General features: G+C 38.4%; 1 protein-coding gene across 6 annotated transcripts in view; it reads right to left on the reverse strand.

The window, feature by feature from the left end:
- The window catches only part of ZNF512 (zinc finger protein 512), a 29,707-nt gene extending 8,028 nt beyond the window's left edge, over window positions 1-21,679 (reverse strand). For 3 of the 6 annotated variants that reach the window (XM_036903543.2, XM_036903542.2, XM_036903541.2), the window contains exons 1-10: window positions 21,532-21,679; window positions 20,964-21,022; window positions 8,311-8,498; window positions 7,535-7,630; window positions 7,149-7,232; window positions 6,357-6,481; window positions 5,741-5,827; window positions 5,244-5,342; window positions 4,485-4,652; window positions 1,902-2,096 (exon numbers count right to left, since the gene is read on the reverse strand). In XM_036903543.2, coding sequence (XP_036759438.1) covers window positions 1,902-2,096; window positions 4,485-4,652; window positions 5,244-5,342; window positions 5,741-5,827; window positions 6,357-6,481; window positions 7,149-7,232; window positions 7,535-7,630; window positions 8,311-8,498; window positions 20,964-21,022; window positions 21,532-21,561 — 1,131 coding nt within the window. In that variant the 5' untranslated portion in view covers window positions 21,562-21,679. Of the gene's footprint in view, window positions 1-1,901; window positions 2,097-4,484; window positions 4,653-5,243; window positions 5,343-5,740; window positions 5,828-6,356; window positions 6,482-7,148; window positions 7,233-7,534; window positions 7,631-8,310; window positions 8,499-20,963; window positions 21,023-21,531 lie in introns of those variants that run through there. The other 3 variants (XM_036903545.2, XM_036903547.2, XM_036903546.2) reach the window with 3 other exon arrangements.
- Window positions 21,680-21,853: the final 174 nt, after the last annotated feature.

The raw sequence follows: 21,853 nt of genomic DNA on the forward strand, positions 1-21,853 counted from the left end.
ATACGTATTATACACAGGGTACATATACACACAAATGTAATATATTCAATAGAAATACAGATGGGTAAGAAGCTAAAAGGCTATACAAAATGTTAACAGTAGTATTCGTTGATAGGATTTTGAGTGGTTTTAGTGTTTTTTCCCTGCTTATCTGCATCTCATTTTTCTTCAATGGTATTATGTTAAATTTCGATACTCTAAAAATTCAAATACAAAAATTTAAGGTACAATCTTAAGCAAGGACAGATTTTTAAGTGCAATGAAGCAAAGTACAAGAAAGCATCTATAGTAAGAAAGAATGGGATATAAGAAAACATGCATGTATATGATCATCCATTCCATAAAAATACAGGAAGGATAAACCAAAAACTACTCAATTTGGTTATCTTTGTGGGTAGCAGGGTGGGAACAGGGTAGAAATAAAAGGGGACTGAACAGGATAGCTGGAAAGAGGGGCAGTGACATTTCCCTGAGAAGCCTTTTTATATAGGTGTCACTTTAGAACCTATATAATTTATTAATGGACCTACATATTTAGTAATGTTTCACATACTCCCAAAATAAATTGTTTAAATTAAACAGGATGTAGGGGGAACCTAAAAACATAGTAAGAGTAACATGTGAACCTAATTATTAAAAATGAGAGACATAATGAAGGGGGTGGGGAGAAAAGCCAACCTAAGTAACTTTGGAAAATGGTACTTCAACTATATACTTTAAGGCTAAAATGAACTAATCATCTACAAATACTGTTCTCTCGTTATTAAATTTGTTCTTTACAAGGATAAGGGTTAACAATTCTGAAACTGTATTATACTAAGTAAGACTACCAAACCCTTTCAATGAGTCACAAACTTCATTTCAAATGCCCTACCATATACCACCATATACCATGCACACAAAAGCAACCAGACTGCAATATCACAAGCTATGCATTACTCCACAAAATTCATATTTAAACTACATTTGGACAGCTATGTACTTTAGCCTGTGGCAGGAGAAAAGTAACAGTAAGTCCCAAACAAGAAAGCATGCTCGGATATTTAATATAGGATGCAAATCCTTAGACACCAGGGGGACTGGTTTTTTAGGCCAAATAAGACTTAAGTGTTAACTTCTAGGATTTGACCTATTTTCTTATAACACATAATACTTTTCTCACATGAGTCAGAGACCTAGAAAATATCTAAACTATTCTTCTTCATACCCTGGAGGGTAACAGGCCTTAGCTCTGATCTTAGTTCTTACAGTATGTCCCCACAACCCTTTCCCGTGACTACCCCACAGTCAAATGTCTTTTGTCTCCTCTTGGCCATATAATGCTCCTTTCTCCTTAAGATCTATTACAAACCAAAGGCTTCCAAGCTAGGTTCTGAACCTGGGGCCATGGAAGGGAATGATAAATGTGTCATACAGGGGAAGGCCAAGGAGACAAGGCTTTGGGTTCACGACCCCCAGTTACTCAGAGCAACTCATTTTTAGTTCTAGTATATACTAGTGTTTTGCATAAAGTTTTATACGGAAAAAAAAAGAGTGGGTGGGGAAAACAGTTCTGTTGCTACAAAAACTAACTGAAAGCATTTACCAAATCTACTATAGAAGAACTAACAAAGTGGAAACACTGGGCAAAGACTAAGCAAAAAACGAATCTGCAGCTTGCAGATTAGGTGTCTGCTGGAAATAGTTCAAAATTGAGGGGTCTTTAAAGAACTTCTGAAACAAATTATCTCTCTAGGACCTATGTGAATCCATACACTGACCCTAGAGCAGACATACTCCATCTCCAAGGAAAAAGCAGCAAAACATTGTTTATCATGTACACACTCAAGCGCATTTACTTTTCTGCATGCAGTAAGAACCGCATCGGGCATGTTCAAAATCACTATCAGTTTCTACCTTACCTTCCGATCATCAGGTACCAGATCCTGAAGCACCTTCCTTTTAGGCCATTCCTTGGCCAGTTCAGCAGAGGCCAGTTCCTGCAGGTGGTACACCGCTATTTTGGCAGAACGTCTCTGAACTCTGCCCCCACTCTTCGGCTCCAGGCTCATCTCCTTTAAGCACTCAGGCTGCCCTGACTCTGGAAAGAAGGAGATCTGCAGGAATAAGACACAGCAAAACACAGGCCTGAGAAGTGGCTTCCATCAGAGCCAGGGAAGGGACTAAACACTGCCCTTCGTGTTTTAAGTATCAAAAAAGCTATTTACCAGCTTGCAACCACTAGAATCAAGTCCACCCATCTTAATTCTCATTTCACTGATGAAAAAGTCTTATTAGCAGGATGAAACCTGTTCTTCTGTAATAAGTGGAAGTGGTCAAAAGACAAGACATATCCATCTGCAAAGAAGTGAACCCCAATCCGAAGTTCATACTATATACAAAAATTAACTCAAAACAAACCAGAGCCCTAAATGTAAAACATAAAAGTAAAACTTCTAGAAGAAACCAAGGGAGAAATTTTTTTATCCCAGGTGTGATGATTTTATCATGTGTCAACTTGGCTTGGCTATCAGTTATTCAGTCAAACGCTAATCCAGGTGCTGATGTGAAGGTATTGCATAGATCTAATTAAAGTCCATAATCAGTTGACTCTGAGTAAGCAAGAGGTGACATAAGAAGGGGCAGGAGGGATTCAAAGTATGAAACAGTGAAGGTGAAGGGGACAAGCCAGGAATGCAGGGGGTCTTTAGAAGCTGAGAACAACTTCCAGCCTATAGCAAGCAAGGAAATAAAGTCCTACAACAGGAAACAGATTCTCCCCTTAAGATTCCAGAAAAGAAAAAACAAAAAACAACAACAAAAAAACAAACAAACAAACAAACAAAAAAACTCCAGAAAAGTATGGCTCTACTGACATTCTGATTCCAGCCTGGTGAGGCTCTATGCAGGGAAGCCAGCTCTGTTGCACTATACCTGAATTTATGGCCTAATGTACTATAAAATAATACCGTTGTGTGTGTAAGCCATTAATTTTGTGGTGATGTTTTATAGCAGCAATAAGTAATTATATGCTGGGTTGGACAATGATATCTTAGATACAACAAAAGCATTATCCATAAAGGGGAAAAAAAGGTAAATTGACCTTTACCAAAATTAGAAACTCTGCTCTTTGAAAATCACTATTTAAAACTGAAAACACAAGGTACAGTCTGGGAGAAAGTATCTGCAAAACATGTATCTGATAAAGGACTTGTGTCCAGAATATATAAAAAGAGTCAAGATACATTCAAAACTTAACAGCAAGACAACAAAAACTCCAATAACAAAATGAACAAAGGATTTCAAAAGACACTTTACTAAAAAAGACACTTCACAAAAGATTGACATTGCAAATAAACACATGTAAAGATGGTCAGCCTCACTGTCATCATTAGTCATTAGGGAAATGCAAATTTACCCACAGTAGAATATCACTACATACCTATTAGAACGAACTGAAAAAAATGAAACTGACAATAGCAAGTGCTGCCGAGGCAAAGCAACTGGAATTCTCATACTTGGATGGCAGGAAGGTAAAATGGCACAGCTACTTTGGAAAACAGTTTGGCAGTTTCTTATAAAGCTACACATACATTTATCATATACCTAGCAGTCCCACTCCTAAGTATTTACCCAAGGGAAATTAAAGCTTATTTTTACACAAAAACCCTATGTGAATGTTTATAGCAATTTTATTCATAATTGCCAAAAAATGGAAATAACCCAAATGTTCTTCAACTGGTGAATGGATAAACCATTTATGCTGTGGAACATCCATACAAAGGAATTCTAGACAGAAACAAAGAGTAAGTCAATGAAACATGAAATACGTGGATTAATCTCAAATGTATTACGCTAAATAAAAGCCAGACTCAAAAGGCTATCTACTTACTGTATGATTCCATTTATATGACATTCTGAAAAACTACAGGGACAGAAAATAGATCAGTGATTGGCCAGGGGCTGGGGGTTACTGGGGGCTGAAGAAGAGCTGACTACAAAGTGACACAAGAGAATTTGGGGGCAATGATCAAATTGTTATTCATCTTCACTGTGGTGGTGGTTACATGACTGGGTATATTTGTATTTATCACTAAAGGGGATGAATATTAACTATCACATGTAAATTATACCTTGAAACTTAACTCTTAAAAAAACATGGGTGGGGAAAGCCTAGAAATATGGTCAGGAAAAAAGTCGAGACAAAAAAGTTGAAATAGTTAAACCAGCTGCACAGATTCCCACAAAATCTCTACAAGAGGGTCTTAAGCTTTAAAAATGTAATAATGAGTTTACTTCTGCCCAGACTATTCACTGATTCTCTAACTTAGTTCTGTTCAAAAGGCAGAAATAAGAGAACAAAGGAAGAACAAAGAAGAGAGAACAAAAGCAAAGACTGAAAGGGGATACAAACGCGGAACCGAGAATGTATGCGAAGATGTAAAGGTAAGCAGTCACCACAAAATTGGTCCCTAAACAGGATCTGGAAAATAATCGGTACTTACAGGCCCATGCTCTGACCTCAGATGGTATGCAAGTCCAGCCTTTGATTTATATGGCTTTCCACAATGGTGACATTTCAGGGTCATCTTCTCCAGCTCTGCGGCCCCTTTGCCACATTTTCTGACATGGTACAGATATCCCATGATGCTGGTGAAGCTACTAGAGCAACTCTGAACACAAGAGAGATTACACCTTTTGACATGATCTCCAAATTTCTAAACAGCCACAAAGCACTCAACTACCACATCATACAAATAGACCCCCTAACTTCACTAGATCCTCTCCAGCATTTCCCACTGACACAACCCTTCCTAATCCCTGGCCCATCTACCATGGTAGCTAGGACATCTGCCACCAAGCATGACATTCAGTCAGTTTAGCTGGCATTCAATAAACTGCAACTGTGCAGAGCTTCCTTCTTGGTCTGTGATTCAACTCCACCCCCCAATAAAATACCCAACAGTACCAAAGGTCTTCACAGTAAGGTTACTCTTACTAGGATCCTCTTCAATCATTCTAATGAAAGGATGGTAAAGAAACCCTTTCAAACAAAGGGAAAGGGGAGAAAAATTAATTTTTGGAAATAAAATAAAGAACTATTAATGAGTTCAGGAGGCCTGGAAAAGCAGGAGCCACTCTTATGCTGGCAGATGACACAGAACCAGGTCTACAAGGGAGGAGGAGAAGAAATGGAAGAAAGTAAGAGAAAGACACTGACCCAAGTCTTCAGGCAGAAGGCGTTGCTGTCTGTGGTCTCTTACCTCACGCATACAGCGGAGCTTTCCCAGTCTCTTCAGAACTGTACGGAGCCGTTCCCTCTCACTTGGCTCATCCATTTCATCACCACCCTTCAAAATGGGCTAGAAAGCAAGAGAAGCAAATAAGTAGATGCATCATGGAAAAGACAGATACAGAAAAAAACCACAGGAGAATCACGGACTGGACTAGCATCTAAGCTAATGCCTAAGTTATCTGACTCCTGGCTTTCTCCATCTCTCCTAGAAAGATAAGGAAGAGAATGTAATGGAAATAAGAGGACAAAGCCTCTACCTCCCACAATTTGAACCTTTGGGGCTAACCTAAAAACACAAATACCTATATATCAACAACAAAGGTTTTACTGGGTGTGACCCTCCAAAAGTGTCTTCTTATCACACACTGTAAAGTCCCAGAGCCTTGCCACCTCCACTGAGTTATCTACTCTCATCTAAGTAGACATCCAAAACCACATGGGCTCTTATAGGACAGATACTCTTACCAAGCTATTGTGATTTGCCATGACGTGATACTTCATCCCTGCCAGCGAACGAAGCTGTTTCCCACAATGATGACAAGTAAACATTTCCTACAAGGAAAAAATACTGTTCAGTGCCAGGCTGTTCAACAGAGAAACAGGACGGCACAAAGTCCTACTCAGATGCTCTCAGCTGTATCTCCTTTATTTCCCAAACTCAACAGTCAGTGAGTATAAAAATTCTACAAGCTTCTTATCACATCTTTCAAGAGCAAAGATGTAAAGGCAACTCATTTTTCAACTAATAACTACCACCATGTACTGAGTGTCAGTATTTGTCAAGTAATGGGGTAGACACTTGGCATCATTCTTTCTTTCTTATCCTCTCATGGACTACACAAGCTAGTCATTATATTATCTCTATTTTACAAAGGAGAAAACTGAGGTCCACACATAAAAAGCTAAATGACACATCAGTAAAGTGGCACTGAGTAAAGATTCAAATCTAAAGCCCATGTTTTCCCGAGGCCACAATGCTGCCTCTTCTCCACAGTAACCAGCATATCCACCACAGTACCAGACATCTAAAGTTTGCATAACAGAGCACAAACAGTTAGGAAGTGTCACAAAATATCTTCACCTGTTTGCAGTTTTCCATGTGCTTCTTTAAGCCCTCTATGGTCTTCCTCCCCACTGCCTGGCAGGTAGGACAGGAGACACTTCCTTTATCCACGATTTCTAAGTACCACTGCTCCTCCAAACTACCTACAAAGGAGAGAAAGGAATGCTTTATAATGAACAGTATTCTCCAGAAAGAAAAAGCACAATCCCAAAACTTTCAAAAAGTTTTGGTAGTTTAGCAAAAAGGAGATTCTTACTGTACAGAACTTCTAGAAGTAATTTTGTTCTGTGAGGAGTTTCTGAAAACTCTTAGTCAATTCTCCATGATAAAAAACATCTGAGAAACACTCCAAAGGCCAGTGGCTTGAAGAACTGGTCAACTTATGTTCTTCCAGCTTTACTAAGATATAACTGACAATGGGCAGCATTTTTCATTGCCGCAAATAATAATAGGATATTCATACTGAGATATGTAACAGCCAGGCGACTGTTTGCTATGTGCCTGAGGTTTTGATAAATGTTTTTATCCCGTTTAATTTTACAACAATTACGACTGCCTTCATTATCCCTATTCAGAGATAGGAAACTGAAGTTTGCCTAAGTTAACTAAATGGAGGCAGATCAGAAAATTAGTGAAGAGCCGAATCTTGAACAAGGATCTGACTGACCTCCAAACCCATGCCCTTGATTTAATAGCTGCCTCCTCAAAGAAACGCTCTGGTACATCATTCCTTTACCACCACCACCACCAAAAACAACAAAAAAAGAGTGAGAGAGCCAGACACCACAAAGCTTCTGACAGAAAGAGTACCTGCTGCATAAGCTGGTGGCTCCTTCCGAATACGCCGAGCCTGGGATTTGGGATTAGGCTGAGTTTTAGGCCGTTGCTTCCTCCCTGACACAAAACAGAAACTTGAAGCCCAACATATCACCTTTGCTAACCCCTCTCTACTACTAAAATCTCTTCCCTCCACTTCTCCACACCCTGTGTCCCACTCCCTCAACCAACTGACTCAGCTAAGCCATGACAGAAGCAAAGGGTTAAAACAAAGCAGGACAGAGGCCATTCCTTGCCAAAAAGATCAAAGGACTCAACTGTGCTTAAAGGGCCAAAATCTAAGGTCCCTCGCCCTTCTACTCTCAAAGGATAATGCTCAGGCTCCCAGAGAAAAAGAATCAGCAAAGTTACTCCCTTACCATAAAGCTTATGCTTCTTCTGAGGAAATTCTCGATAGTCTTCATCTTCTTCCTGCCTGGGTTTCCTTTTTCCTTTGGCTGATACTCCACCTGACCCTGAAATACCATACCCAAAAAAAAAAAAAAAAAAAGCACCCACTTCAGTATGGTTTAGAATGAACATCTAGTTCTGCCCAAAACATCATTCACAAGAAATCAAAGGGAAAGATCGTCAGTGAGCACAGGCCTTACAGAAGAGTTTGTAGCACTGTTAGGGAAGTTAGTCAAACTTTTCATTAACTGACTCAACTACCTCTTTTCTTTATGTGTTGTTCGTCATCCCCAGTGATCAACTCTTCCCTATGAATATCAAAGGCCTTCTGACAGTGAGCTTTGCTTGATCTTGATTTCAGGCTAACACTGCAACACAACAACTGTTCAAGACAAAGAGCTACTAAGGACCCTTTGAGACTATGATCACCAAGCAAATTCTATGCAGAATAACCATTACATCAGCCTCTAAACCCTCAACAGAACATCAGTCTAGAATATGGGGAAAAGTTCAAGTCATACGAAGAGGAAAGTCTGATACTACTAAAACTGAGAGGGGTAAAATCAGCAGAATTTTGCTCTGTAAAATAGAGGGACAGTTCACAAAGCTAAAAATAAGTGACTGCCTAATACAAATGTAAAAAACATGTATGTGGTACTTAATACTCTTAAGAGCCATTAACAACAGCCACACCTCAAAATATAACTTTAGAGGGAGCTCCGTCTTCAGAATGAGATACTGATACCTTCGACATGGGAAGCAGCAGCTGGCCTGATCCTTCTCATCTTCATCCAGTAGGTAGATTTTCGGAAGGATGCTGGAAAATCAGTCACTGGTTCACACGAAGAGGCAGATGAAGAGCCGCTTAAGGAGTCATCGTGAGGGATAGTGTACTGGAAGCTGTTATCCTTTATGGAGCACTGGGTCCTGCTACTAATATGACACAAAGATATACACCACAAAGGAGCATCTGGAGTAAAGCTCTTACTATTGAATTGATTTGCACAAGTTGGTTACCTGTGCAAAAACTAAGAAGCTTGATGATAAAAACAGATTTCAATTGTAATCTAACAATTACAATGGTTAATCTAACACAACATATACAATTATTAATTACTTCATTGAAATCTGAAATAGTAAGCAGTCCATGTAATGATCACTCTGCAGTCCAAGTAGACATTCTTTCCTGGATTCATCAAAGAAAAGTAGTCAAAGCAAACAGGGTGTTCTGTGACCCTTCAGAAGATCCCCTGTACTGTAACCAGGAATGTCTGGGTCTCCCTATTTCTCTGACAGAGAGTCAGTAACTAAATAGTATCCCTGAGAATAAAGAAAGAAAAGAACAGTTTGTAGGGCCCTAGTCTGATCAATCTTCCTTCCTCCTTAGCTTCTTCCTTAAACCCTGGTGTCGGGGCTGGCTGTCTTACTTAGGCAACATGATACTCAGGTCCCATAGCTAAAGGAAGAGTGCTATCTTGTCTGAGTTAAGCTGGCCAGATAAGTCTGGTATAGAGCTGGATCCAAATTCTCAAATCTAAGACCAGTCAGTATGCAGCTAAAAAACATTACTGAAGCAGCAGCTAGGGTCTCCACCTGTAGAGGGGGAAATGAGTCAGGGACCATGGGCTTAGACAGAGGAGGGTGAGAGCCTCTGGAAAAAACAAAGTAAAATAATCCATGTGGGATTTGCTTTAGCCTGCTGGGGGGCCCAGCTTGTTTTTCTGACTTTACCCAGGTACTGCTTTTCTTCCTCCAGCTCTAAACAAATGATTTGCAACCTGGGAATGTAGCAAGCAAGCCCAAAACAACGTAGTAAAAACAGGAAGGATTCCATCTTGAAAATAAAATTGCATTTTCAAACCTAATTAATTAAAAAGTAAGTTTCTTAACATACTCTTTAACAAGACAGTAACTCAGCCCACCTTGAGAGCAAAGTAGGCAGTCTTAAGTGATATGCTCCCAGACCAGAAAGCTGCTATCCTGAGAGGAAATAAGAGCAGTAAAATTCTTGTAAATAACCAGGAAGACTAATAAGAAACTTAGGTGTTTCTTCAAAGGTAAACATTTTGGGACCACTTAGCAGGTGTACATCCCTAGCCCTCTGTCTCTCAACCGCCCATAAAACCCCTAGACAACAATGCACCACCACAGGGCTCTCTTGTCCCCTCTTGTCCCCTCCTGGCCTGAGCCAGGAGCCACGTCCTTTTGCTTTATCTCTAAATAAGAGCCTCTGCTTTGCTCTCATAAAAAAAAAAAAAATTACTGAGTAACTAAAAAGTATTTTCTAGGTGGCTTGGGATGTGGTACAGTAATAGTTCTCAAAGTGTGGTCCAAGGAGCTCTGAGACATCTCTTTTCCACCTAAATATCTGTGGATATTTTTGCTTTTCCACCTAATTTCCACCTAAATTAGGTTTATGGTTTAGAAAGGTCACTCTGGATGCTGGATGCATGATGACCCATGGAAGAGGAGTGAATGAAGGGAGAAGAGTTAGTAGCTTGTTGTAGTATGAATAAGAGATGATAAGGGCTTGAATTAAGGTTTTGTAGCAGAGGTAAGCTGAAGATAACACTTTAGAAGTAGAGATGATAAGAATTACACATAGTCAGGAAAACAATTACATTCACAATTGCATCAAAAAGAATAAAATACCTAGGAATAAACCTAACCAAGGAAGTGAAAGACCTATACCCTGAAAACTATAAGACACTCTTAGGAGAAATTAAAGAGGACACTAACAAATGGAAACTCATCCCATGCTCTTGGCTAGGAAGAATTAATATTGTCAAAATGGCCATCCTGCCCAAAGCAATATACAGATTTGATGCAATCCCTATCAAATTACCAACAGCATTCTTCAACGAACAGGAAAAAAGAATTCAAAAATTCATATGGAAACACCAAAGACCCCTAATAATCAAAGCAATCCTGATAAGGAAGAATAAAGTGGGGGGGATCTCACTCCCCAACTTCAAGCTCTACTACAAAGCCACAGTAATCAAGACAATTTGGTACTGGCACAAGAACAGGGCTACAGACCAGTGGAACAGAATAAAGACTCCAGACATTAACCCAAACATATATGGTCAATTAATATACAATAAAGGAGCCATGGACATACAATGAGGAAATGACAGTCTCTTCAACAGATGGTGCTGGCAAAACTGGACAGCTACATGTAAGAGAATGAAACTGGATCACTGTCTAACTCCATATACAAAAGTAAATTTGAAATGGATCACAGACCTGAATGTAAGTCATGAAACCATAAAACTCTTAGAAAAAAACATAGGCAAAAATCTCTTGGACATAAACATGAGCAACTTCTTCATGAACATATCTCCCCGGGCAAGGGAAACAAAAGCAAAAATGAACAAGTGGGACTATATCAAGCTGAAAAGCTTCTGTACAGCAAAGGATACCATCAATAGAACAAAAAGGTACCCTACAGTATGGGAGAATACATTCATAAATGACAGATCCGATGAAGGGTTGACATCCAAAATATATAAAGAGCTCATGCACCTCAACAAACAAAAAGCAAATAATCCAATTAAAAAATGGGCAGAGGAGCTGAACAGACAGTTCTCCAAAGAAGAAATTCAGATGACCAACAGGCACATGAAATGATGCTCCACATCGCTAGTCATCAGAGAAGTGCAAATTAAAACCACAATGACATAATCACCTCACACCAGTAAGGATTGCCACCATCCAAAAGTCAAACAACAACAAATGTTGATGAGGTTGTGAAGAAAGGGGAACCCTCCTACACTGCTAGTGGGAATGTAAATTAGTTCAACCATTCTGGAAAGCAGTATGGAGGTTCCTCAAAAAACTCAAAATAGAAATACCATTTGACCCAAGAATTCCACTTCTAGGAATTTACCCTAAGAATGCAGCAGCCCAGTTTGAAAAAGACAGATGCACCCCTATGTTTATCACAGCACTTTTTACAATAGCCAAGACATGGAAGCAACCTAAGTGTCCATCAGTAGATGAATGGATAAAGAAGATGAGGTACATATACACAATGGAATTTTATTCAGCCATAAGAAGAAAACAAATCCAACCATTTGCAACAATATGCATGGAGCTAGAGGGTATTATGCTCAGTGAAATAAGCCAGGCAGAGAAAGACAAGTACCAAATTATTTCACTCATATGTGGAGTATAAGAACAAAGAAAAACTGAAAGAACAAAACAGCAGCAGACTCACAGAACCCAAGAATGGACTAACAGTTACCAAAGGGAAAGGGACTGGGGAGGATGGGTGGTAAGGGAGGGATAAGGGCAGGGAAAAAGAAAGGGGGCATTACGATTAGCATGTATAATGTGTGGGGGGGCATGGGGAGGGCTGTACAACAGAGAAGACAAGTAGTGATTCTACAGCATCTTACTACACTGATGGACAGTGACTGTAATGGGGTTTGTTGGGGGGACTTGGTGAAAGGGGAAGCCTAGTAAACATAATGTTCTTCACGTAACTGTAGATTAATGATAACAAAAGAAAAAGAATTACACATAGAGATTCATGATAGCAGTGAGTTGGAAGTAACACAGGTGACCATTATAAGGAAAATACGTAAGTAAAATATGATAGAAGCATACCAAGGAATATTATGTGGTTGTTAGAAGCAATAAACCATTTCTACACACATAGACAGGAATATAATTGAAAAGCACACTTGAATGAAAAGAGAAACAGGACAAGAACTATAGTACAATGTCAATTAAGTAAACTAAAAACAACCACACATTAAACAGTGCTGGCTATTTTACAAGAATTCATACATATTTAAGAACAAATGTCAAACTTGTTAACATGGTTGTCTCTGGGAGGAAAGGGATAGAAATGGGGAAAGGGAAAACAAAAAAAATCACAGGGACTGATGATGTCAATATGTAACAAATAGGGAAGTATGATTTCAGCTCTCTGTACATGAGGTCCAATATTACAAATTTAATACAGAGCAGTCCTGGTTTGGGCATGGCAGCATAAATCCACTATAGTCCATCCTTCCTGAGGATTGTAACAAAAAATTCTGTACTGAAAAGTAAATAAAAGCAAGTGGATTTTGCAGAGGAGTCAAACCTGGGAGAAGTGACACACAGGGTCTATTTTCCAGTTTTTCCCCCACACGTGTCTTTGCAATAAGGGTGGACTGACTTGCAGAGCAGCATGGACAGTTAAATTCCAATAGAAACTCCATTTTTCTAGCCAGAGAAACCAGGAAAAGAGGTTACAATAGATTAGAGAATGTAGGTGAATTTGGAGAAGAGACTGGCAAAGAAGGTGATCCCATAATTTTGTGTATGAATCCACAAAAGTCACACCTTAACCTGAGCTATGTATGCATGGAGTATAACCAAACTAGCTTAGTAAAGGTTTTGAAAAGTGAAATAAGATTTGAACAAACTGTGCAAGTCTCAAACTCACCCCTGAGTTACTAGTGTGAGAAAGGCCCAAAACAATGTATGAAAAGCTTGGAGAACTGAACCAAGATTTGAAATACCTGAAAAAAGTCTCAGACTAACCTCTGATCTATTTCCTATACAAGACAGACCTAAACCATCATAGCAAAGACTAAAAGAATAGAACTGAGATTGAATGAATGCTCTCAAGAGGCAGGAGAACACGTGGTCTGAACCTAAACAGGTAAAAACAGAAGATTCTAAAAAGACCCTGAGTCTATACAAAGAGCATTCACAATCCTCAGATTAAATTCCAAAATTATGCATTACATTAAGACCCAGGAAAATGTGAACAGTTTTCAAAGGATTCTGACCATGATAAACAGATGTCAGCCTCAAGGTCGATCCCGATGTTATCAAAGACTTTAAAACAGCTATTATAACTATGCTCCACCAAATACAGGAAAACCCACTTGAAATGAAGGAAAGGTAGAAATTATCTGTAAAAAATTGTAACAATAAAAAAGAACCAAAAGAAATTCCAGAACTGAAAAATACAGTATTGGGGGGAAAAAAATCACTGGATAGTTTCAGTAATAGAATGGAGATGACCAAGGCAAGTCTATGAACTCAAAGACAGATCGACAAAAATTATTCAAGCTGAGGAGCAAAGAGGAAAAAAAGATTGAAAAACATTCAACAGAGCCCCAACAAACTGTGGATCAATATCAAAAGGTTTAACTTAAGTGTATTTGTAATCCCAGGAGAGGAGAAAGAGACTGAGACAGAAAAATACATTAAAAAATAATAATGGTGGAAAATCCTCCAAATTTAATGAAAGACACAAATTTACATATTCAAATACCTCAACACTCAATAGCATAAACTCAAAGAAAAACACACCTAGACACATCTTAACAAAACTGTTTAAAAGCAAAGATTTTTTTTAATCTAAAAAATAACTAGAAAACAGTGACATATTATATAAAAGGAATGATTCAAATGATAATGGGTTTTTCAAAAGAAACCAAGGAAGACAGAAGACAGTGCAATGCTTTTTAAATGTTGAAACAAAAGACCATCCTGCCCAAAGCAGTCCATAGACTCAATGCAATCCTTATTGAAATACCACTGTCATTTTTCACTGACTAGAGAAAATAATTATAAAAGTTTACGGAACAACAAAAGAACCCAAATAGCCAAACCAATCTTCCAAAAGAACAAACCTGGAACTATTCACTCCCTAATTTCAAGCTGTCCTACAAAGCTACAGTAATCAAAACATTATTATATGGCACAAGAACAGGTACACAGACCAATGCAACAAAATACAGAGCCCAGAAATAAACCCACACCTATATGGTCAATTAATATATGATAAAGGAGGCAAAAATATGCAATGAGGAAAAGATAGTCTCTTCATTAAATGGTTTTGAGAAAACTGGACAGGTATATGCAAAACAATAAACTGAATCACTATCTTATAGATACACAAAAATAAACTCAATATGGATTCCAGACCTAAATATAAGACCTGAAACCATGAAACTCCTAGAACACCGACAGTGCAATATGATGAGTTATAAGAAATACATATTTGGTCATTCAGATGACCAAATATATATTTCCCAGGTATATCTGGTCTTCATCCACAGTTCTGAAACACTTCAGAGCTTTAAAGGTTAAACAGATGTCTTGTTCTGTTGATGAGAGACTTTTGGACCCCACCCAAGGGCCTGAAGCTGAATTTAGCCAATGGTCAGTGATTTAGTCAATCATGACTGGGCAATGAAGCCCTCACAAAACCCCAGAAGAGCATTTCTCTTGCTTGCATTGTGCTTCTCTTGTCAGAGAGAGCTTCTAGGCTGGGGAACCAGAAAGCTTCCATTCACGACTAAGCCAGGCCCCAAGCTCCATGAGGATAAAAGCTCCTTTATTTGGGAACTTGCCCTATGTATCAATCTCTTCATCTGGCTGTTAACTTGTATCCTTTATGATATTCTCTATTAAACTTGTAACAAAAGTGTTTTCCTGAGTTCTGAGCCACTCTAGCAAATTAATCAAACCTAAGAGGGAGGTCATGGGAACCTTCCATCAGTAGACGGTTGGTCAAAAGCACAGGGAACAACCTGGGGCTTTTGACTGGCATCTGGAGTGAGGGGTGGAGGGCAGTCTTATAGGACAGAGCCCTCAACCTGGGGAATCTGGTGCTCTCTCTGGGCAGATAGCATCAGAATTGAGTTCTTAGGCACCCTGTGGGTGTTCCAGAATTGCTTCGTGTGTTTTGAGGGGAAGACCCATTCATACACATACATACACACATTGAAACTGGTCCAGGATCCTGAAAGGATTTATACTGCTGTGTGGAAAAATATTGTTTTATACAATACACAAAAATAAACTCAAAATGGATTCTAGACCTACATATAAGACCTGAAACTGTAAGTCTCTTAGAAGAAAACATAGGCAGTAAACTCTTTAACATCAACACCAGAAATTTTTTTTCTGTGTATGTCTCCCCAGGCAAAGAAACAAAAGCAAAAATAAATAACCGGTACTACATCAAACTATAAACCTTCTGCACAGCAAAGGAAACCACCTACAAAACAAAAAGGCACCCTACTATATAGGAGAATATGTTTGCAAATGATATATTTGATAAGGGGCTAATATCCAAAATGCATGAAGTACTCATACAACTCAACACCAAAAATACAAATAATTGGACTAAAAAATGGGCAGAACACCTGAATAGACATTTTCCAAAGGAGACATACAGATGGCCAGTAGGCACATGAAAAGATGCTCCAGAAATACAAATCAGAACTACAGTGAGGTGTGACCTCACTAGTTAGAATGGCTAGTATCATGAAGACAAGAAATAACAAGTGTTGGTGAGGATGTGAAGAAAAGGAAACCCTTGCATACTGCTGATGGAGTTGCAAATTGGTGCAGCCACTATGGAAAGCGGCTTTATGTAAGTGTGGAAATTTCTCAAAACACTAAAAATGAAAGTAACATATGACCCAGAAATTCCACTTTCAGGAATCTACCCAAAGAAAATGATATCATTAATTCAAAAAGATATATGGACCCCTATGTTTACTGCAGCTTTATTTACAATAGCCACAATATGGAAGCACCCAAAGTGTCCATTACAGACAAATGGAAAAAGGAGATATGGTACATATATACAATGGACTATTACTGAGCCATTAAAAAAAAAAAGGAAATTTGGTCATGTGCAGCAACATGGATAGACCTAGAGGGTATTACGCTAAGTGAAATAAGTCAGAGAAAAATGAATACCGTATGGATTGACTTATATGTGGAATCCAAAAACTAAAACAAACAAAACAGAAATAGAGCCTTAAACACAGATAGTGAACATTTGGTTACCATGGTTGGCGCAGGGCAGTGGGTGGGGGAAGCAGATGAAATAGGTGAAGGGGATAAAGAGGTATGAACTTCAAATTATAATTTAGTTACAGGGATGGAAGTACAGCATAGGGAATATAGCTCATAACATTGTAATATCTTTGTATGGTGACAGATGGTAACTGCACTTACGGTAAGCATTTAATAATGTATGTGATTGATGAATCACTAAGTTACACATATGAAACCAAATATAAACTGTATTCAACTGAAAAATAATTTTAAAAAGATCTAAAATCACTGACTTAAGATACCTTAAAAAAGCAAAATAAATCCAAATAGAAGAAAAAATATAATAAAGTAGAAATACAAAGGATACATGACATTAATGAATCAGAAAACAGGCAATAAGTAAAAGTGACAACCCTATAGACAGACTGATGAAGAAAAAAAAATACCACAAATAACCAATGTCAAAAATGAAAGAGTGGTTTTATCACAGATCATACATTTAAAATAAGAGAATACTTTGAACAACTTTATGCCAATAAGTTGACCAATTAGGATGAACAAATTTCTAGAAAAACACAACTGACACAAGAAGAAACTAGAAATCTGAAAAGCTCAGTATCCATTAAAATAACTGAACTTGTTATCAAAATCTTCTCAAAAAGAAAACTCCAGGCCAAGAGGGTTCCACTGTTGAATACCATTGCAATAAAGTTTTTTTTAAGGGTGTGGCATAAAGATCAAAAGGAAAAAAGTAAAACTGCCCCTACTTGCAAGATTATGTTTACAAAGACAATCTCACATAACAATTAGAACTAAAATGAAATTAGCAAGTGGCATGATAAAAAATTAACAAAAATCAACTGTATTCTTAGGTACTAGCAACAAGCAACCAGAAAAGGAACTTATAAAAATACCATTTACAGTAACATAAAAACACATAAATTACCTAGGAACCAATCAAAAAAGGACACCCAAGACTTTTATAATGGAAAAGTTCAACACATTGATGAGAGAAATTAAAGAACACCTAAAGAAATGGAAAAATATAATATGTTCATAGATCAGAAAACTCAATATTGGTAAAACAGAAATTCTCCCCAAAATGATCTATAAATCCAATATATCAATCAATACTCCACAGCATGCTTTTTATGGAAATTGGAAAACTGATTCTAGAATTTATATAAAAAGGCAAAGAACCTAGAATTGCTGGAACAATTTTGAAAAGAAGAAAGCTAGATGCATTACCATATCTGATTTCAAGATTTACTCTAATGCTACAGCATCAAGACTGTTCAGTAATGACAAAAAGATAGATATATACATCACTGGACCAGAATAAGGAGGGTCCAGAAACAGACCCACATATATATATGTTCAATTGATTTTGACAAAGTGCTAAGGCAACTGAATAGGGAAAGTAAAGACTTTTCAACAACTGCATATACAAATGGGAAAAAATTAATATTAACCCTCACAACACATTATGCATAATAAGCCATAAACCTCAATGTACAACCTAGAAATTTCCAGAAGAAAACAGAAAATCTTTACAATCAGAGATGGCAACATTTTCTTAAATAGAATACAAAAAGCATGAAAAAAAAAAAGTAAAAAATAATGAAAATTTTTTATCATTTTAATGATAAATTTAAAGCTTCAGCTCTGCAAAAGACACCATTGAGAAAGTAAAATGGACACCACAGACTGGGAGGAAATAATCAAGGCACTTATATCAGACAAAATAACAGTATTCAGAATATATTTTTAAAGTATACTACAATTCCATAGTAAGACAATTCAATTTTTTTTAATGGGCAAAAGATATGAACAGACACGTCACCAAAGATATACAAATGGCCAATACAAACATGAACCACAGTTCTACATCATTATTCACCAGGAAAATGAAAATAAACACCATAATGAAACACCACTATACACCCCTTAAATTAGCTAAAATTGAAGACTGATTTTCATACCCTACCGGTAAGAATGGAACATAATACCACCAATTTGGAAAATAGTTTCTTGAAAAGTTAAATATACTATTTGACATAAGGCTCCAAACAACCTACTACGGTAAATACCATCGTAATAGAAAATACCATCTTAGGTATTTATCAAGAGAAATGAAAACATTTTTCCACACAGAGATTTGTATATGAATATTCACAGCAGCTTTACTGAAATACCCCCAGATGGAAAATAACCCAAATGACCATCAAGGTAGATAGCTAAGTATACATTATAATATATCCATAATGGAATTCTGTTCAGCAATAAAAACTATTTTTCATTCAAAATCATTATTCTAAGTGAAAAAAATCATGCAAAAAGAGAATATACTGTATGATTTCATTTACATAAAATCCTAAAACGTGCAAACCACTGTTCAGTAACAGAAAACAGGTCAGTGGTATCTGGATGCAGAGGCAGGAGGAAGAATAGATTGTGAAGAGAAACGAAAAAACCTCAGGAGACATAGAAATGTAATCTTGATTGTGGTGACAGTTTCATGGTTACTTAATATATGTCAAAGCTGATCTTATTGTATCCTTTGTGTACTATAAATATGCAGTCTATTGTACTTCATTTATACCCCAAAAAAGTTTTTAATGGGAATGGGAGATCTTCTCAGGCCAAAACTCACCATCCCAAACAATGGGAACAATCTCTACTAGGAAGACTTGATAGTTCCAACAGGCCAATTAATAGGAGGCAAGTCCCATGTGACTCCTTTTAGGAAATGGTCCTCAAGGGAATTTCTTTACTGTCAGTGTGGGAGTCAGAAACACTCATATCCCCTCTCATGAATAGGCATGAGCATAGCAAAATATAATCAGTAATTCATATGATAAGCATGATTAACATCTTGAGGATTTAAGTCAAGGTGGCTAGGGAATCCCTCTCTCCAGGTCTCTTATTTTTAAAAGACTCAACAAAAACAATTCCTACCTATTGTATCGGGGCATTTGATTATTTGTAAAAAAAACAGATGAATTCCAAACTTCCCTTCCTATAAATTCAAGAAAAAGCTTTTGGTTCAAACAATGACTATCGTAACTGTAGTGACTTTTTAATTTGTTGTCTGCGCCACTCACTACCTTAAAGCTTCAGCTTCTGATCACAAAGATGAAAAGTTTAAGCTACTTTCAACTTTCCAATCTAATAAGAATTTTTAAGAGACCCTAGTTCATTCTTTAGGTGGAAATACTTAGATTTCATTAGAAAAGTATTTTAGTTCATTTGAGGATCCTTTGTAGCCTTCTTTTATTCTGTCCAATCCATAAAGGCTGACGTTCTCCATAGTTTTACCCACTACTCTCTTCTAGTCTCACATCTCACCAGTGGTTCTCAAACCTCACAATCTCCTAGGAAGCCAGTTGAAAATAAGGACTCCTATGCCCTAACCCCAATAATTCTGATTCAGATTAACAGAGGAGAACCATTAATCTTTGTTTTTTATCCTTTATTTTTTTCATTTCGGTATCATTAATATACAATCACATGAGCAACCTTGTGGTTACTAGATGCCCCCCATTATCAAGTCCCCACCACATACCCCATTACAGTCACTGTCATCAGCAGAGTAAGATGCTATAGAGTCCCTACTTGTCTTCTCTGTGCTATACTGCCTTCCCTGAGCACCCTCCCCACGTTATGTATGCTAATCGTAATGCTCCTTATTCCCCTAATCTTTGTATTTTTTAACAATTAACCTCTTGCTACCCCATTAACTTATTTCACCTGCTCACAATGCTTTATCTGAAAAAATACCCCTTCCTTCTGGCTGTCTACATTATTCCTTGACTTTCAAGTCCGTTGAGGAGTGACTTGTTTTGGCAATCCTTCCCTTCCAAACTATCACTCTCCTTCCCCAAAGGCTATATTAAATTCCCCTTCAAAAACATTTAATTACAGTATATTGTGTTCATCTATTTACGTCTCCCCTTGTAGACGGTTCTCTTTTTCATGTCTGTATCCCTAACCTACTACACAGCGGCACAAAGCAGATTATATTTAGTAAATGTTATCTGAATAAATTAATCCCTTCCAATGAGTATTTGTTTAACAAGAATCTTTTCTGTATTAATATGGAGAAGCTTAGCACATCTAGTATACAAAATAACAGACCAGTCTTGCAGCCAAGTAGTTTGAAAATACAAAGACTTCTCACAGCTATTTTCATCAGTCCTTCCCACGTACAACAATGTATTCATAAGTGCATATTTGGTTTCTGAAGAAATGCGGAGCTACACTGAGTCATACAATCCATTTTCATTATAATTCATACTTTTTTCTTTCACAAGCTAGGTTTTTCTCCCCCACGCTAGGTTTAGACCTGCATTGTCTAACCAGGTAGACACTAGCTACTGTTGGTTATTTAAATCAAAAGCAATTAAAATTAAATGCTATTTAAAATTCAGTTTCTCAATCACACTAGCCACATTTCAAGTGCTCCGAAACCCTATGTGACTAGTGGCTACGCTACTGGACTATGTGAATACAGAACGTTTTCATTATCATAGGAACTTACAAGGATAGCGCTGGCGACACAATTATAAACGGACCTGAGAAAACCTCACTTACTTCTTAGCTCCCACGATCCTCGTGCTCCTCTGCTGCTTAAAGGATGTGGGTCCCGGGTTCTAGTAAATCACAAGCACATGAGTGAATGCTAGGGACCTCTGAACCTTGGCCACAAAAAGACGAATCCCTCGAAGCCCCCAGAGAAATTCCTCTCTCCCGGGCAACTACCTCAAACATAAGAAGGCAAGGATTTTTTGGAAGAGTGTGCGATCCTCTCTTTCTACAGTCAAGGCAGGTGGCAACACCGGAGCCCTCATCTCCCCCATTCTCAAAAGCCTCTCCCAGAGGCTCTAAAAGGAAGGCGAAGAAAGAGGACAATGGATATAGGAGGCAATGAGCATGTGAAAAGAATAGAAACTAATGGTAATCTGGCCAAGAGCTAAGTCCAGGGAGGTGGTAACAAACAGGGCAAGTGGGGGGAAAGGGACGGAAGGATCTGACCTAGAAGGGTGGGGCCTATGAGGGGCTGTGCTAAGCCCAACTCTGATCATGGGACAAAAGCGAGGGACCGCTTGTTGCGGGCTCCAAAGCGCTACCCCTTAAGCGTAAGTCAAACCGAGAAACTCACAGCGGGTACTGCACCGAATCTGGAAGACATCACTCCCTCTCCACGCCTAACAAATTCACCCAAGGGCTCCGGCCAGACCAACGCCACTTCCGCTCTCCTCTCCCGGATGTGGAGTCTGCGCTGCGGGGCCCGTTCTGAACATCTACTTCCGCCTAGCGGGCTCTGAGGGGGCTGGGCAGGGGCGGGTCACGTGAGGAGCCCCACCGGCTCAACTGAGACCCCGCCCCAGGATCGCTCTAGGGACGCGGGAGCCTGGGGGCGGGGTCTAGACCCTAACCTGGCCGCAGAACCCCGCCCTCTCCTATCTTGTGTTTGCGAGACA

The sequence above is a fragment of the Manis pentadactyla genome, chromosome 2 (genome assembly GCF_030020395.1).
Source record: "Manis pentadactyla isolate mManPen7 chromosome 2, mManPen7.hap1, whole genome shotgun sequence".
Lineage (NCBI taxonomy): Eukaryota > Metazoa > Chordata > Mammalia > Pholidota > Manidae > Manis > Manis pentadactyla.